The sequence below is a fragment of the Salminus brasiliensis genome, chromosome 11 (genome assembly GCF_030463535.1).
Source record: "Salminus brasiliensis chromosome 11, fSalBra1.hap2, whole genome shotgun sequence".
NCBI classification, from domain to species: Eukaryota; Metazoa; Chordata; class Actinopteri; order Characiformes; family Bryconidae; genus Salminus; species Salminus brasiliensis.
This window is the reverse complement of record NC_132888.1, coordinates 15,493,030-15,507,669: the sequence shown is the minus strand read 5'-3', so window position 1 is coordinate 15,507,669 and position 14,640 is coordinate 15,493,030. Positions and strand designations below refer to the sequence as shown.

The window sequence follows — 14,640 nt, the reverse complement described above, 5'->3', positions numbered from 1 at the left end:
GTGTTGCTGCATCGTAACCATCATTGCTCCCCTAGCCCTTACCTCAACAGTGCAATGATTTTAATATCTATCTACACAGTAGAAAATGCAATGCCAAAGGACAGAAAAGAAAGAATAAAAATAAATAAATGTGCAAAAAGAGCTCAAATCAGCATGCAGTTCATGTCAGGCAAACCAGCGGGCCGCTCTGATCTCCCTTGCTCTCCTGCATTTTTTTCTGTCTTCAGTTTGAATGAATGGCTGGATGATGAATCAACTCGCATGAATCAAATCAATCACTGAATGAAGTAGAGGCGGTACACACCTGGGCTCTTATACTGATCCGGGCTGGGCAGGTGCTGCAGGGGGGAGTTGCAGGCGGAGGTGGCATGCTCGCTTTGCAGCAGCTGAGCCGCCTGCGGGCCCAGGGAGCCATAGTCCGCAAAGGAGAAGGGGGGCCCCCGTTGGTCACTTGGCGAGGAATAGAAACCATAATCGGGGAAGCCTGGGAGATACAGGAGTAATAGGGGAGGGAGGGGGTGTGACTCCATCATTGGGAAACACTACGTTGCATAGTAATGTCATTGAGTTAATGTTTCATTGTCTTGTCTTGTTGCATGGCATAAAAAGGTGGAGTTGGTGCAAGATAAATAACAGTGTCAGTTCTAATGGATGCTTCCTGCTGTTTTCCCAACAGTCCTTGTAGGGGTGTGCGTGTGGTGCATATGTATGGGTGCTGCTGGCCAGCCAGAGGGAGTAGACACCACCGACCACAGAAGTAAGCTTTCCCTCCTAATTCTTTCTGCTGGACCTAAAACGCACTGAACTCATCTCCACTGACTAACTGCAGCAAGTTACGTCAGGAGGAACACGGCCATAAAATGCGCTTTTCCTGAGGAATGTCTCGAGAACACAAAAAGAACACCACTGCCCAAACCTTTCAAAGACAAATCACTTCACCATAAATGTCTGCACCTACTAATAAATGAAGAAGCCCCTGAAGACAGCGAACAAGGCCACTGTGTGTGGGTAGCCGAGTCACTCTGCCACTTCACTTTTTAATTTAACCGACTTGAACATGCCCTCAGAAGATCTTTTCGCAATATCACAACATGCTGGTTCTGCTCTTCTTCAAATAGGCCTTGAAAGAAAGAGCACATTGCATACTTTAACACACTGAAACAAAAACAAACAAGGATCCAACAGCCTTTTAGGAGTTCCCAGGTGGCGCAGTTTTTTTCTTTTCAATTGATCCACCTTAAAATACACAGGCACATAGCATATAGCAAATCTGGACCATCAGGTGTTTCCTAAGGACTGGTTTGAAACCACTGATTTAACGTATGAGACGTACAGGTCAAGGTGTCCAAGGTCTGGGACCTGGTCAGAAGCCTTTACACTCTTAAAAATAAAAGAACTGTGTATGTAATAAAGATGTGTGGTGGTGTAGAACCTTCTCTTGATGTAAAGGTTCTTCACACTGGCACACCTCTAAAAACATGGTACTTTATGGGACCAGTAGTGGTTCTTCTATGGTAACCTTGTGAAGCATCTTTATTTTTAAGAGTGTATGTTGCTGATATTATTGTTCTTACACTCCAGTCTTTATAAATGCCTTATGTCCAGTGGCATAATCACCAGATACATCTCCGCAAAGCAAGATAAGCCTCTCCCTGATTCAGCAGGTGACTACATCACCCATATGGTTTAAATTTGCCGATGAAATATATGGAGAAAGATAAAAGATCATCAGATTTAAACCCAAGATATATTAGATGCATGACAAGCTAAAGATAAGGGCAATAATAATCAAGATTACTGAGGTTATGAAATAACAATTTACCCTAATTTTATGTCATATAACTATCATCTCTACCTTGTTGACAAGTCTTTGACAAGTCTTTGCAACCCTCCAGCTGAACCTGAAAATGTTTTCACAGTGTATGAGATTTATCATCAATGAAGGAACACAAAGTCAAACTACTTACCAATATAAAAGGCTCTTCACACTTACACTCACACATCTCTGTTACAAACATGGCTCTTTATGGAACCAAAAGTGCTTCTTCTATTGAACCATTCGAAGCATTTTTATTTTCAAGAGTGAATGGCCACCATAGGACTACGGTAAAAGAGGTATTGCTTGGTAGCGAACCATTCTCTGCACAGCAGTGAATCCAGTACAGTAGTGGTATTTTAGCATGTGCGCTGGTTCAAGTGTATGAGAGTATCTGACAAGACATTAGCATGTGCATTTCCATGTCACATGTAGAAGATGCCCTTAGTAAAGTATTTAAATACCACAATGGCATAGTGATCTGATATCCAGTTAACGTCTTGTTGTTCACAGTATAAAACAGAAAATAGAAGATTTTTCTATAAAACATACAGCCTATCAGCGTCCCAGAGGTTCTTCACGACTTCTTGGAAATGTGTATTATACATCGTATTCATCACAATCACAACAATATTTCACCAGGTTGCATCATACTGGGTATATAAACTACGATGTGACGGTTTTCCACCAGCCCACCTTACTTCTAATGCAAACCAGAGAATAATTTAGGAGCACAGACATCTCATCGTGCTGAAGTCTACTTCTCAGAAACGAGCAACTCCGCTAAACCTCACTAGAGTGGCCTTGGTAGAGCTCTCCTCCTGCGTTCCACCGCTTCCACTCTCTTTCACTGCTAATTAGCTTGAAAGGGACCAAAATACAAACACAAGAATAAACTACAACAACTAAGACTACAACAGACCAATATTTAAGGATAGAAGGGTGTATGTGTGTGTGTGTGTGTGGGGGGGGGGGGGGGGGGGGCACATGTGAAAGAGGAGTGATCCATTGATCTCGCTCACACTGTAGCTGTGAAGACGACGCTTTCTGCTCAAACTTTCCCACGCTGCTCATTAATTAGCAGCTCTGTTCCACACTCTGCTGTCTGCCAACCACTAAGCTTTTTTCTGGTCCACCACAATCTCATCACACCTCTATCACCTTACAATGCAGACATCAGCAGTCTAACCAGCAGGACGAGGCGAGAAGTTTGCTTTGACTACAAAGCACATCCTACTTCTCTCATAATTAGAAAATTATTTATTTTTGTTGAACACATGACACTGTCCTTAGAGAGATATTTACCAAGTGCTGAAAAAGAGAAAATGACCTATCTTTACTATATATTCACTTTATGCAGAATGAGCTGAGCATTAATTAGGTAAACCTACCTCGTACCTATATCGAAAACTACCAAGCTGCTGGGTGACGGGCCTCAAAAGTAGTCAATTCCTCTCATTAGTGGAACTTACATTATTCATATTGCCATATAAAGACTGGAACAGGTGACACTGGTTTATTAGATCTACTCATTAGAAGTGTCAGCCACCTTACAAGAACACCTACCTTGTGAGTGCACTTTGTGTGTTTTCAGTTACTGACTGTGCAGCACAGTTTATCAGCTTCCTCCCTTTCCCATCATTTAAAAATAAAGATGCTTCAAATGGTTCTTTGAGGGACATTGAAGAATCACTTTTGGGTCCATAATGAACCATGTTTATAACAGAGATGTGTGAGTGTAAAGAACATTTACTTAACGGTTCTTTACTAATATAAAAGGTTCTTCACACTCCCACATCTCCATTACAAACATGGCTCTTTATGGACCCAAAAGCAGTTCTTCTATGGAACCATTTGAAGCATATTTATTTTAAGAGTGAATGGTATTATTTGGTTCTCTGCACAGCAGTGAATCCAATACGGTAGTGTGAGTTTATCAGGGTGTCTGACAAGCTGGTCAGCACGAGATTGGCTACAGTCATTATCTGTGCACCTAAAAAAACTGCATTAATATGGCTTGGTTATCTAATAAAATAGTCAAGAAGTGCAGCTAAAGTGGTAGGACCTGGCAACATAGTTTACAACAGTGTGCATCACTAATTTCATTTGGAAATTCAACCCGAGAAATGGAGGACTTTTTTAAAGGCATGGCTTCCTTAAGAATTAATCTGGGGCCATCTCGAGCCAACGTGTGTTGTCAATCCAAGCATTAGCCTATGCAGTTCCAGGTCACATGACCTTCAAACTCCACTTATTTATATTTTTTATTTATTTTTATAAGCGAGAGCAGTGCATGTCCTGAATCCTGGAGAGGAGGGAATGCCCACTAAAACATCTTTAATCATTTAAGGAAAGCGACCCGAAAACGCACTTAGGCCGAATCCATTTTTGATGGGCCGCTCTAATAGATGGGCGTCCTTGAGGTTCAAAGGGAGCTCTGGACTCGCCTCTTAATTAGCCAAGCTGCCATCCCATCCTGTTCCCTCTCATCTTTCTAATTAGATCTTTAACAACAAACAAATGAAGACCTTTTACAGGAGCCTACGGTGCGGCCTGTTGCGCTCGCGAGACAGGGGAGGGCGGCTGCCGAGGCCTCTCCTTTTGTTTAATGCTCCCCAGCCTGCTATCCACCACAATGCCACACTCCTGCCGTTATTTGCATAAATATTCTGCCTAATTTCGGCATAGCAGGAGGGACAGGACACAAAATGCGAAATTAACACACATACAACAAATACACCTGGTTTCTTTGTTTGCATTGACATCGCAAATTAGCCCTGGAAAGCTGTTCATTTTACTGCTGTGACAGGAAAGGTCTTATCTAATAAAGGCCTGTAGAAATTACTTTTATTATGCAGGTAGATCACTCCTAATGATAGCACTATCTGAAGCAGAAATGTGGAATAAAATGCAGTTAAAAGCACCCATTTACTGACTACAGAGAAAGCCATCTGGCAGAATAGGGTTGCTTGATTACCTTCGCCAGCTAATTCTCTTCTTTCTGAGCGCATGCAAATGATTCACTTTGACCAAGTGGAAGTGGGGAAGCAGCGGGAAAAATGGAGCTGAATTAAACATTGTCGTTTTCAAACATCAAAAGTTGCCACAATAATGGCTCCTGCTCAGATGTTCTGCTGCAGCCTCCACTGCCAGTCAGTTATAGAATGACACTCTGCATGTTTTATGCTAACATGAATAACATGCGGGCGGAGGGAGGAAGTGTGTGTGTGTCTGTCTGCTTAAATGCCTATTTACGTGTGAATTATTTCCTAGAAAGTACAATCTTGCAATAAGACAAAGTACAACATATTGGAACAAAGCTACACCCCCCCCCCCAAAAAAAAAAAATAAAAAAACCTTCAGAAAATCAATCCTTTTTTGAGAATTTGGGCCTTGTCCTCTTGCTCAAAGCCCACTCTAATTCACAATGTTTTGGTAAAGCCATAAAAGCAAGAGAAACTGAGGAATGTCACTGGGGCTCTGAGTGGTCCAGTGGACTAAGGCGCTGCAACTATGATCCGAGGATCGCTGGTTCAAATACTGGGTCCTGCTGGCTGCTTGCCATCAGGAGCCGGAGTCTAAGAGAGCATAACTGACTCTCTCTTGGGTTGGGCTGATGACACCTCCTCCCCACATCACTCCTGGTGTGATGTTATTTTCACAGGCGACTGTTAGCTGTATCTAGCTGGGGAGCCACGCTCAGATACAGCTGTGCGCACTAACTACCTAGCAATGCTAGTTCGCAGTTCGAAAAGAGGCGTTGGCTGGTTTCACATGTGTCGAAGGAAGCATGTGGTAGTCTTCACCTTCCTAGTTTTGGGGGCATTGCTAGTGATATGAGGAGTTCACAATCACAAAGACTGGCTCATTGGCCTTTCAAATTAGTAGAAAATGGGTTACAATTACAACAACAAAAAAATAGTAAGGTAAAAATAGTAATAGTAAAGGGACAGAACGTTATTGTGAATGTCTACACCTATGAACACAAAGCTGCTCTACCACTAGTTCTTATGTCTTATGTTCTAGCAATGAGATCTTGTTATAGTGTGCAAGATCATCATTTATTTAATATTCAGTCAAAACAGACATTAGAAGTTGTGCAACCTGTGCAACATATTCACCTTTTACCTTTATTACAGCTTCCATGTTTCCCCACACCTCCAAAGTCCTCTCTCTCAAACACATTCAACAATGTAGAGGTCTGGGCTCTGAGCTTGTTTGTTTAATTTAGGAGATAAAGGTCTTACTTCTCTCCTGTTTCTCAAAGAAGAAAGCTATAAGTGCTGTTAATCTGATGGTGACAGTGTTTGTGATCTACCAGGTCTTTCAGGGTGGTCCCATTTTTCCTGCATCGCTGTATAATTCTTTTCTGAACAGCGGTTTCAGTTTTCCTTTGACTTTCTGCTTCCTTATGCTAAGTAGATTCTGTTATATCTAAACTCCTCATTGCATTAATAAATTAAGGATGGTCTCTGATGTGTCATCATGACTGTATATAGATATTATATCAAAGCATCCTTATACAAAAGACCCCCTCCACCGATGATTTGCTGCATTTTCTCCAGTAGTTCTGGCCTTGTCCTCAAAGCCAAATCTAATTACTTCATAATGGCACGTTTTTGGTGAGGGGAGCTGCGTGCATCGTTGACAGGTGATAGATGCGTAAACTCACTCCGGCTGACTTGATGAATAGCGGTGTGGAAGCGCGAGGCGCTCGTGTGTGGTGGGCAGACGACACAGCCCTGTCTATTCATCATTCCGCCTCCGACGACCAGAAACACACTCCAGGGTCGTGTCTGAGCAGCTGGGAGTAGGTCATCCAGATGTGCCTTTGGCTATGCAACATCTGCACGGAGCATGGACCCCCCCAGCTGGCTTTGGGCGTGGGGTGGCGGCAGTGGGGGGGTGGGGGTTTTGATGCTCAGAATGACTGCACTCTGGAAGCTTGTCAACCGCACCATTAGAGACCCCATCTGGGTGCTTCAGAGCAATCGCTGAGATGAAAGCCCCTGCTTCCTTCTTCTCCCCACTGCTCTACGCTATTATACATAATGCCTGATAAAACAGCATCAAGACAACAGATAGACAAATAGACGCATGCATGAATAAGACACTCCTTTTATCAGCTGTTATAAAACACAGAGGCGCAATTTGTCACTACTCAGTGCGTAATGTGAGTTGCTTGGCCTCGTTGCTTTAATGCAAGTTAGTGGTGGTCTCTTTACCATTTATACCCAGCCAGCCGTCTCCGATATTACCCCAGGGTCCCATCAGGGGCCTTCCAGTCTGTGGGGGCCTTTAATTTCCTCTGCTCACTACACACCATCCCTCTCCCTCCAGAGCACTACACTATGGTTACATATCAAGCCAGCCCGCTGCATGGTGCCACGCAGCCCCAGGCTACTGCATTGCCTCCCCTCAACATTAATGTGCACTGCTGTTTGTTGTCTCAATCCACTATCAGTGAATTTCCAAACACACAAGGCCTTGACACAGTCCTAGACATATAGTGATTCAATATATGTCTAAAAGCATACAGATATTGTGCCTAATTAGAGATCTTAGCTACTTTATTTTACTTTACTTTTTTACTTTACCACCAGCCTGTATAATCGCCATTGAAAAGAAGTCCCAATAGAACGAGACACTCTGGCTCAGTCGTACATGCCTAAGGTCACTATGCCCAATGAGAAGTGTCAGCTAGACAGGGTATAAAGCCCTGTGCAGCACTGGAACTGCTTTCATGAAGCTGACCTCATTTACACCTAGTCACTTGCATCAACATGATTAGTATCTGGATCTGGTAGTCAAATGCATCTCTGGTTAGTCAGACTGAAATCCGATTGCAATGTAACAGACGAATTTGCATATTCTGTCCCACAAAGCAATTATTAATGGTGTTTTGGTTTTTCTGGGTGTCGAATGCTTTGTGATGAGATGCATCTCAGACCTCTTCCTTAAGTGGTTTAAGTGATGGGATTTGTACTGGGTTTAAATGTATCTTGGGTGTATTTACACTGTATTTTTATGTGGCTTGGCCTTATCCAGATATAATCCTGCTACTCAAGACACATGAAGCGGTCAGGTGTAATTTGGTTTGCATGTCTGCTATATGTGTGCAGAAATAGGGCACTGGAAGTTGTTATGATCTCATTACCAAATTTCAGCTCAAAATATTCCACCAAATTCCAACCAGAGAAGCATAACTCCGAAACTATGGCTGCCTGTCTTATGACTTAGGATTTGCACTATGATTTGCAACTTTTGCAGCACTCCCAAGCAATCCAAAGTAGGCCATTGTCATGGAAATTAAGTTTACAGTTTGAAATCCCACCAAAATTTCTCTTGTCCTACATGTTAGGGCCACATGCAGACCGGTTTTCTGTGAATCCAGCAGAAAAGTCATAAGAACACCAAAATGTGTTTGCATGGCAATTTAACATGATGTGAAGTGTGTTAATGAAGGAGGGGGGTGGAGGGTAGCTCAGCTCTGGTGCTTTCTGCAGCTGGATCAGGCTCAGTGGACTCCGAATGGCTCACACCTGACCCGTCAGCACTATATTACCACAATTAGCCTGCTGATGCTAGCAAAATACTGCCATTTAAAGTACCTTTTCATGAAAGGATGGAGGAAAAAGCTGACATTTCGCACGGTGACTTTCAAATAGTTTTCCGCAAAAGCTCAAGGACCACAGCCAACCTTGGAAATAGCATTCCACACAATCATCTACTGCAGGCAGAAATGTCAGACACGGTAAATACATCGAAGAGGACTGGAGAGGGAATCCGCTGGCGAGAAAAAGAGGGGAAAAAAAAGGAAAAACACAGACTGGCATTCTTTAAAAAGCACTGAAGCAGCAGTTCCTTACACAGACGTGGCGCTATCTCAGAGCGACTGAATCTCGCCCATCTTTCCCACTTAAATGAAGCAGACTTCACTCAAATCCTCTTGAAGGGTGTCCGTGAACTTGTCAAAACGTGCTTGTAAATTAGCACGAAACTTCCCGAACACATGCTATTAACTTTTTCATTCCCACCTATGGCATTTTTACAGAACTGTCATTGCCTCCAGAGATTATCACTTCCTTCTTTAAAAGGAAGCCGTGGTTCTTGAACTGATCTCAAACACATCAAATAATATCTTACTTTTTTATGAAGGTAATCCTGGAAAATGACATAATTAAAAGGCCCATATTATGGAAAATACTTTGAATCCTAATACAGGTTTCTTGTAAAACCTAACGATTGGTAAAAGGTTCTAAACACATGATTACATAAGCTTAAAAAACAGCAAATTTTATTTCAGGAATCACATTTACTCCACCAGTTTAGGCAACAGCAGGTTTGCCCCACCCATTCAGTTTGTTACAAGGAGTGTTTGAGCCTGGACTGTTTTTTAAATGAGCTAAATGAGCTAAGAACTATTAGTCTTAAAGGCACAGTAATGAAAAAATGTTGGATATGGGCCCTTTAATCTAATCAATCTAATCAATCAATATCTGGAATCTTGGCGATTTGGCTTTAGTCTCAGCTTAGTGATGAATCTCTTTGTCCCTCACACCCATTCACACACTCTTCCACACAGATGGAGGAGAGAAGTGGACAGCTCGCGGTGAGATGGAAAAAAACACATCCGTCTTCATCAGGAGGGCTGACAGACGACTATGAGGTGTGTTTCATATTTGCAGCTCGTGCGGCTGGCGCTGAAGACGCTGCCTGGTCGGTGTGCACCTGCGGCCGGCCTGCGCAGGACCGAGCGGGCAGGGCACACGCAGCTGCGGACCACCGCCTGTCTGACTGTCTGCATACAGCACCTAATGGAGAGTGACACTGGCTCTCTGTGCTGCCTGCCTGCCTCAGACTGACACACTTGCGCACACACGCACGCACACACACGCACGCACGCGCGCACACACACACACACACACACATACACACACACACACACACACACACACACACAGACAGACAGACAGACAGACAGACAGACAGAGTGTAGCTCAGCCTGATACCATAAAAGATGAATAGAGAAATTAAGTAATGGACAAAAGACCTATGGGGTTTCTGTGAGCTATGAGCTAAGTGAATACACAGCAATTCTGATCTACAATAATGCATACACGTCATATGACTGGACACACCTGAGTACATGCATGTTTTGCTTAATTTCAAAACCATATTGATCAAAAGCTGCATGTTCAAATGGTTAAAGTGCTCAAATATGTTATGAAATATGTAATGAAAGTGCTCAGTGTATGTGCGATCTTCAAGACTGCAAAATCACCCCAGGTGGCTTCATATGAAGCTGCTTGAGAGAACATTAAGGCTTCAGAAGAAGGACTTTAGAGCCCAGGAAGTTTCCTGCAGTATCTTTCAATGAATAGTTCCTTAAAGCAAGTGTGAGGAACCTCCTGATGATGCACATGTTCTATATCGCCTAAAGCTTTTCCCTAGGCCTTCCCTTCAACCATTTAGGAAACCTTCATTGGAGTGTACAGTGTGTAGCCGAACTCTTGACTGGTGTCGTCATACGTGTGTGGAAGGGAAAGCTTTACAGGCTAAAGAAATCAGCTTCCCTAAAGCCCTTCATGTGCAGCCAGAGGTGAGCAGAGGTGCTTAATGCTCTGGTAACAAGGCCCAACGGCCTGCCATGAGCTTTGGCTAGAAGCTTTGGCTAGAATTGTACCGTGAGTCATCCTCCCTTGGTCACCAGCATGGTTGGCATAAAGGAGGTTGACTATCTTCCAGCTCTTAGTGCAGAAGAAGAAAGCACTCTGAAACTAGACCGAACACCTGCTCTGACTGGAGGTCACAGGTTGTGGACAAATGTGGAGAAGCCAACACTGACAAGGCTGCAAAACATTTCTTCTGTACCAGCGCTGTACTGCCACTCTGAAGGAAAAAGGACAGGTTCTGCATTCTGCCAAAAACAGCAGCCATGGAGGGCATTTCTACCATGCAAATTATTACTGTATCTTCACAATACATAATAGCAATAATAATAATAATAATAATAATAATAATATGTATTCGTTTATATACAGTAACCATCACCTACTTCATCTACAGAACATCTACATTCATCTCTACCAAGACCACTAACAGCATGCAGTCAAGTCTGAGTCACAAACAGGTCTAAAAACAGGCAGAGGACGGAAAAGAAAGAGATGTTAAAGGGAAGAGTGTGAAGGAATGGCAGAGTAATGTAACATATTGGAGAGAAAACAGAACTGAACCCAAGATAAATAATAGATATGCATTAATTTATTTAGAAAGCAGGGGTAGCTTGTTGGAGTGTGGAAGGCTCAGAAAAGAACAATAAGTACGAACAGATGAAATGTGGGTGGATAATTTGAAACAAGGGAAACGAGAGGTGCTAGAAAGAGGAAGAATTTGTAGGTCGACATGAAAAGGAATAAAAGAAACAAATTGGAGAAGAGACAAAAAAAGTGGAGAAGAAAGAAGAGGGTGGCAGAGGGTCATGGCGAGGAGGCGGAGAGGGGGATGGGACAAACCTGCTAGTAGAGTGTGAGCAGAGGAGAGTGTGTAGGGAGGAGCGCAAGTCCTAGTGTCTCAAACTCATAGACACTGGCTTTCAGCAGGCCCAAACCAAATAAGAGAGAAACAACAGACACATGACCAGCGGAGCAACATCCATCAAAACGCTAAAACCTTAGATTTAGTCTAGACTTATCTAACGATAAAGAGGTTTTCATTCAGTTTCAGCTGAAGTGCTGGAGATTTATGTCCTGTTCTTGTTCTTGTTCTTGATCCAGATTTACATACAACATTCCTTGTACACTTAATCCAAAATAGCCATTTAGGAACCTTCATTTTTAAGATCATACTACTCGAATCAACATGTCAAGCACCTGATCTACTCTTTGAGGAAATATCAATTCCAATGCAGTAGTAGAGTGTCTTTTTTTTTTTTTTATAAACTCTGAGGACTAACCACACTGAACACTCTATTTCACCTGGCTAAAGCTTACGTACCATTTGTTTTATGATCACACCCTTCATAAATCATAGTAAAGAGATCTCCTCCAGGCAATTTCCACCCAGTGCAGAATCAGGCTTTTAAAGAGTGGCTTTATAATTCTAGCAGCAAATAGGGCTGCCACATCATTCACCTGAGCCTGGTTCAAACCTTCAAATAAAAGTCACGTAAGGGCTGGACAGAAATTCGAAGGAGTGTCCAGATTTTACTTAATCTCCAAGCACTCAGAGAGGCATTTAGAGCATTAGAGAAAATTCATTAGAAAACTCTAAATGACATGACCACATGCTCCCTGGTCCTCGCTGAAATTTCCACATTAAATAAATTGCAGCAATTAACTTATTATGTAGTTAGAAAATGAACTGGTAATCACTGAGACCATAAGCTTAACTATACATTATACACATCTCAGCACAGATAGCTAATGTTCTCATCCACAGTACAATGCATGTACAGTATTTGTTAAACATATGTATCTATATATATATATACAGATACACAGCAAAAGTATTTGGACCCTGAGCAAAATGTTAAAAAGCATTAATCTGGGCAATAAGAGTGACTACAAGCAATACTGAGTTTCCCCAAGCAGACGTTTGTTGGTATTTGTGATTTGTGCAAAAATAGACTTAAGCTCAGTTTTTCATCAAACTGTTTAAACAAAAGTATTGGGACACCTTACCTATGAGGATTTGATTAAATTCACTGGCAAGAACATTAGTGAGGTCAGGATGATGGATGATCACCACTCCCACCTCATCTCTAACTCCCCAGCACACCCCATAAGTACTGGATGGAACACAATCTTTCCAGGGAACACCAAGCTCAACACTGGGGGCTTTATACCCTTCTAGCCCCCACCTGGGTCAGCAATGAGTGTGACTTAAAGTAGCTGAATGCATTCACTAGAAGGGGTGTTCAACATTTGGCCATGTAGTGTGAGCGGGTGTGTGTACATATGTATCAGTACATCAGTATCTCCTCTAATGTTACTACTGGTAGTCTTACCTTACCTTCAATTCTGGTGACCATTACTAGAGATGGGTAACAGCTACAGAAAATCACTCTGAAATACAACTATAATGTTCAGCGTTTTACTAGAATTACCGCCCAGCCTGCAGTTTTGTCAAGTACAGCTGTAGTACAGTGTTGTTGTAGGACTGAACTAGTGAAGGCAGCACTAGGGACTGTACCAGACGTTAATTTGTAAAGAATCTGATCTGATATTGGCGGAGAACAGCTCTGAAAGCCTGCTATCATAAGTGCGGTGTGAAAGCCTGACTTCACATTAAGCCTTGGCAGTCCAAAGCAACACTTTGACCACTTTAGACTCAGCTGGAGTCATCCGCTGTGTGCTTTGCAGCTAAGTTAGTGCTGGTGCTGAGTGACTGGCTTTTAACACACTGCCCACACAAATGCATCTCACCCTCCACCTAGCAGTAAATGTATGCACAGCAGGGGTGTATAAATTCATCCTGGCGCTTAGATCAGCTGGGTAATAGATGATGAAGTCCCACGAAAAGGTCATCGTTAAATGTCAGCACTCTGTCTCAATGGCTTCCCCGCTTCTGTCACACTGCAGCCGCGGAGAGAGACTTCGTCACTCAGCAGACGGAGCGCGCCCGGCCCGTCAGCTTCAGACAGCAGCACAGAGGCAATCCACTATCACAGCCTGACCAGTCCACTTCTACCACACTGACTCACTCCTCGCTCCGCCCTGCCATGAAACACACTGTGACTCTGTCAGATTTCAACCCACAATCGAGGAGCAAAAATATACCACTAAAAGACGGAATCCATACCTATGCTGTGAGTCAGCCTCAGAGAGAGCACAGTCCTATTTCATAAAGGCCTCTAAGACTGTGAGTGTGACTTTATTATAATGTCATGTATAACTGATCTCTGATTTCTTGCACATCAAATGTAACTTTTTAGTCAACAAAAAAAAAATGCAACACTGAAGTAGGCATTGGGACGACCATATTGCCTTACTGTGTCCCAGCTTTTTCTACTTCATGTCCGAATATTTAGTTTGCCCACTGCTTCATCATATGTGGTGTTGCATCTCCAAAAGCTGCTTAGACTAAGCTGAATGAGGAGCTGAAACTCTCTAGACTTTCCTTTCACATTTCCAAACTGAGTCACCTGCCCAATAGCACCATTTGTTGTTTCTGTGAAGATCAAAAGATATCAGTTACTTGACATTCTGCTGATTTCTTAGTTTTTGCAGTGCATCACATCTGTCATGTGTAGTTTGGTTAAGAGAAAAAAAGATCTGAATATTTAGCATTTAAAAATGATGTGTAAATAGTTCAACTTTAAATATATATCCAAACATTATACACAGTTATGTTGTTTACAGTTATTTTGTTTACACAGTGTCCACTGTGTAACTGCCTTAACACACTGAAAGCCTTCTAAATAACTAGCACACTGCAGTTAGCCACCAATATTCAGTTTCATTTAACACATTAAATACTAAGGGTCCATATGTGGTCCTACATTTCCATTTTCACTCATAGTTCAGTTTAGTTTAGTTTCACAGTATAATGAATAACTGAATAATTTACTGAAATTCTTACTTCCCAGTTACGCACTATATAATAACTTACTAAAGTACTGTTTAATAAGGTACTGCAATGTACTGACGTACTGTACAATAACTTGCTAAAGTACAGTATAATAACTCACCAATGTACTGTATAACTTACTAAAGTACTGTATAATAACCTATTAGTGATGTACTCTATGATAACTTTCAAAGTGCAGTTTAACTTACTGATATCCTGTATAATACTACTAAAGTACTGTAAAAAGTATAACA

The 14,640-nt window shown here is 42.2% G+C and overlaps 1 protein-coding gene across 12 annotated transcripts in view; it reads right to left on the bottom strand.

Moving 5' to 3' along the window:
* msi2b (musashi RNA-binding protein 2b) overlaps nucleotides 1–14,640 on the bottom strand; it is a 297,133-nt gene that overhangs the window by 16,012 nt on the left and 266,481 nt on the right. For 10 of the 12 annotated variants that reach the window (XM_072691943.1, XM_072691935.1, XM_072691931.1 and 7 more), the window contains one exon: nucleotides 305–484. The exons of the other annotated variants lie outside the window; for them this stretch is intronic. In XM_072691943.1, the coding sequence (XP_072548044.1) occupies nucleotides 305–484 (180 nt within the window). The remainder of the gene's footprint in view (nucleotides 1–304; nucleotides 485–14,640) is intronic. 12 annotated transcript variants of the gene reach the window in all.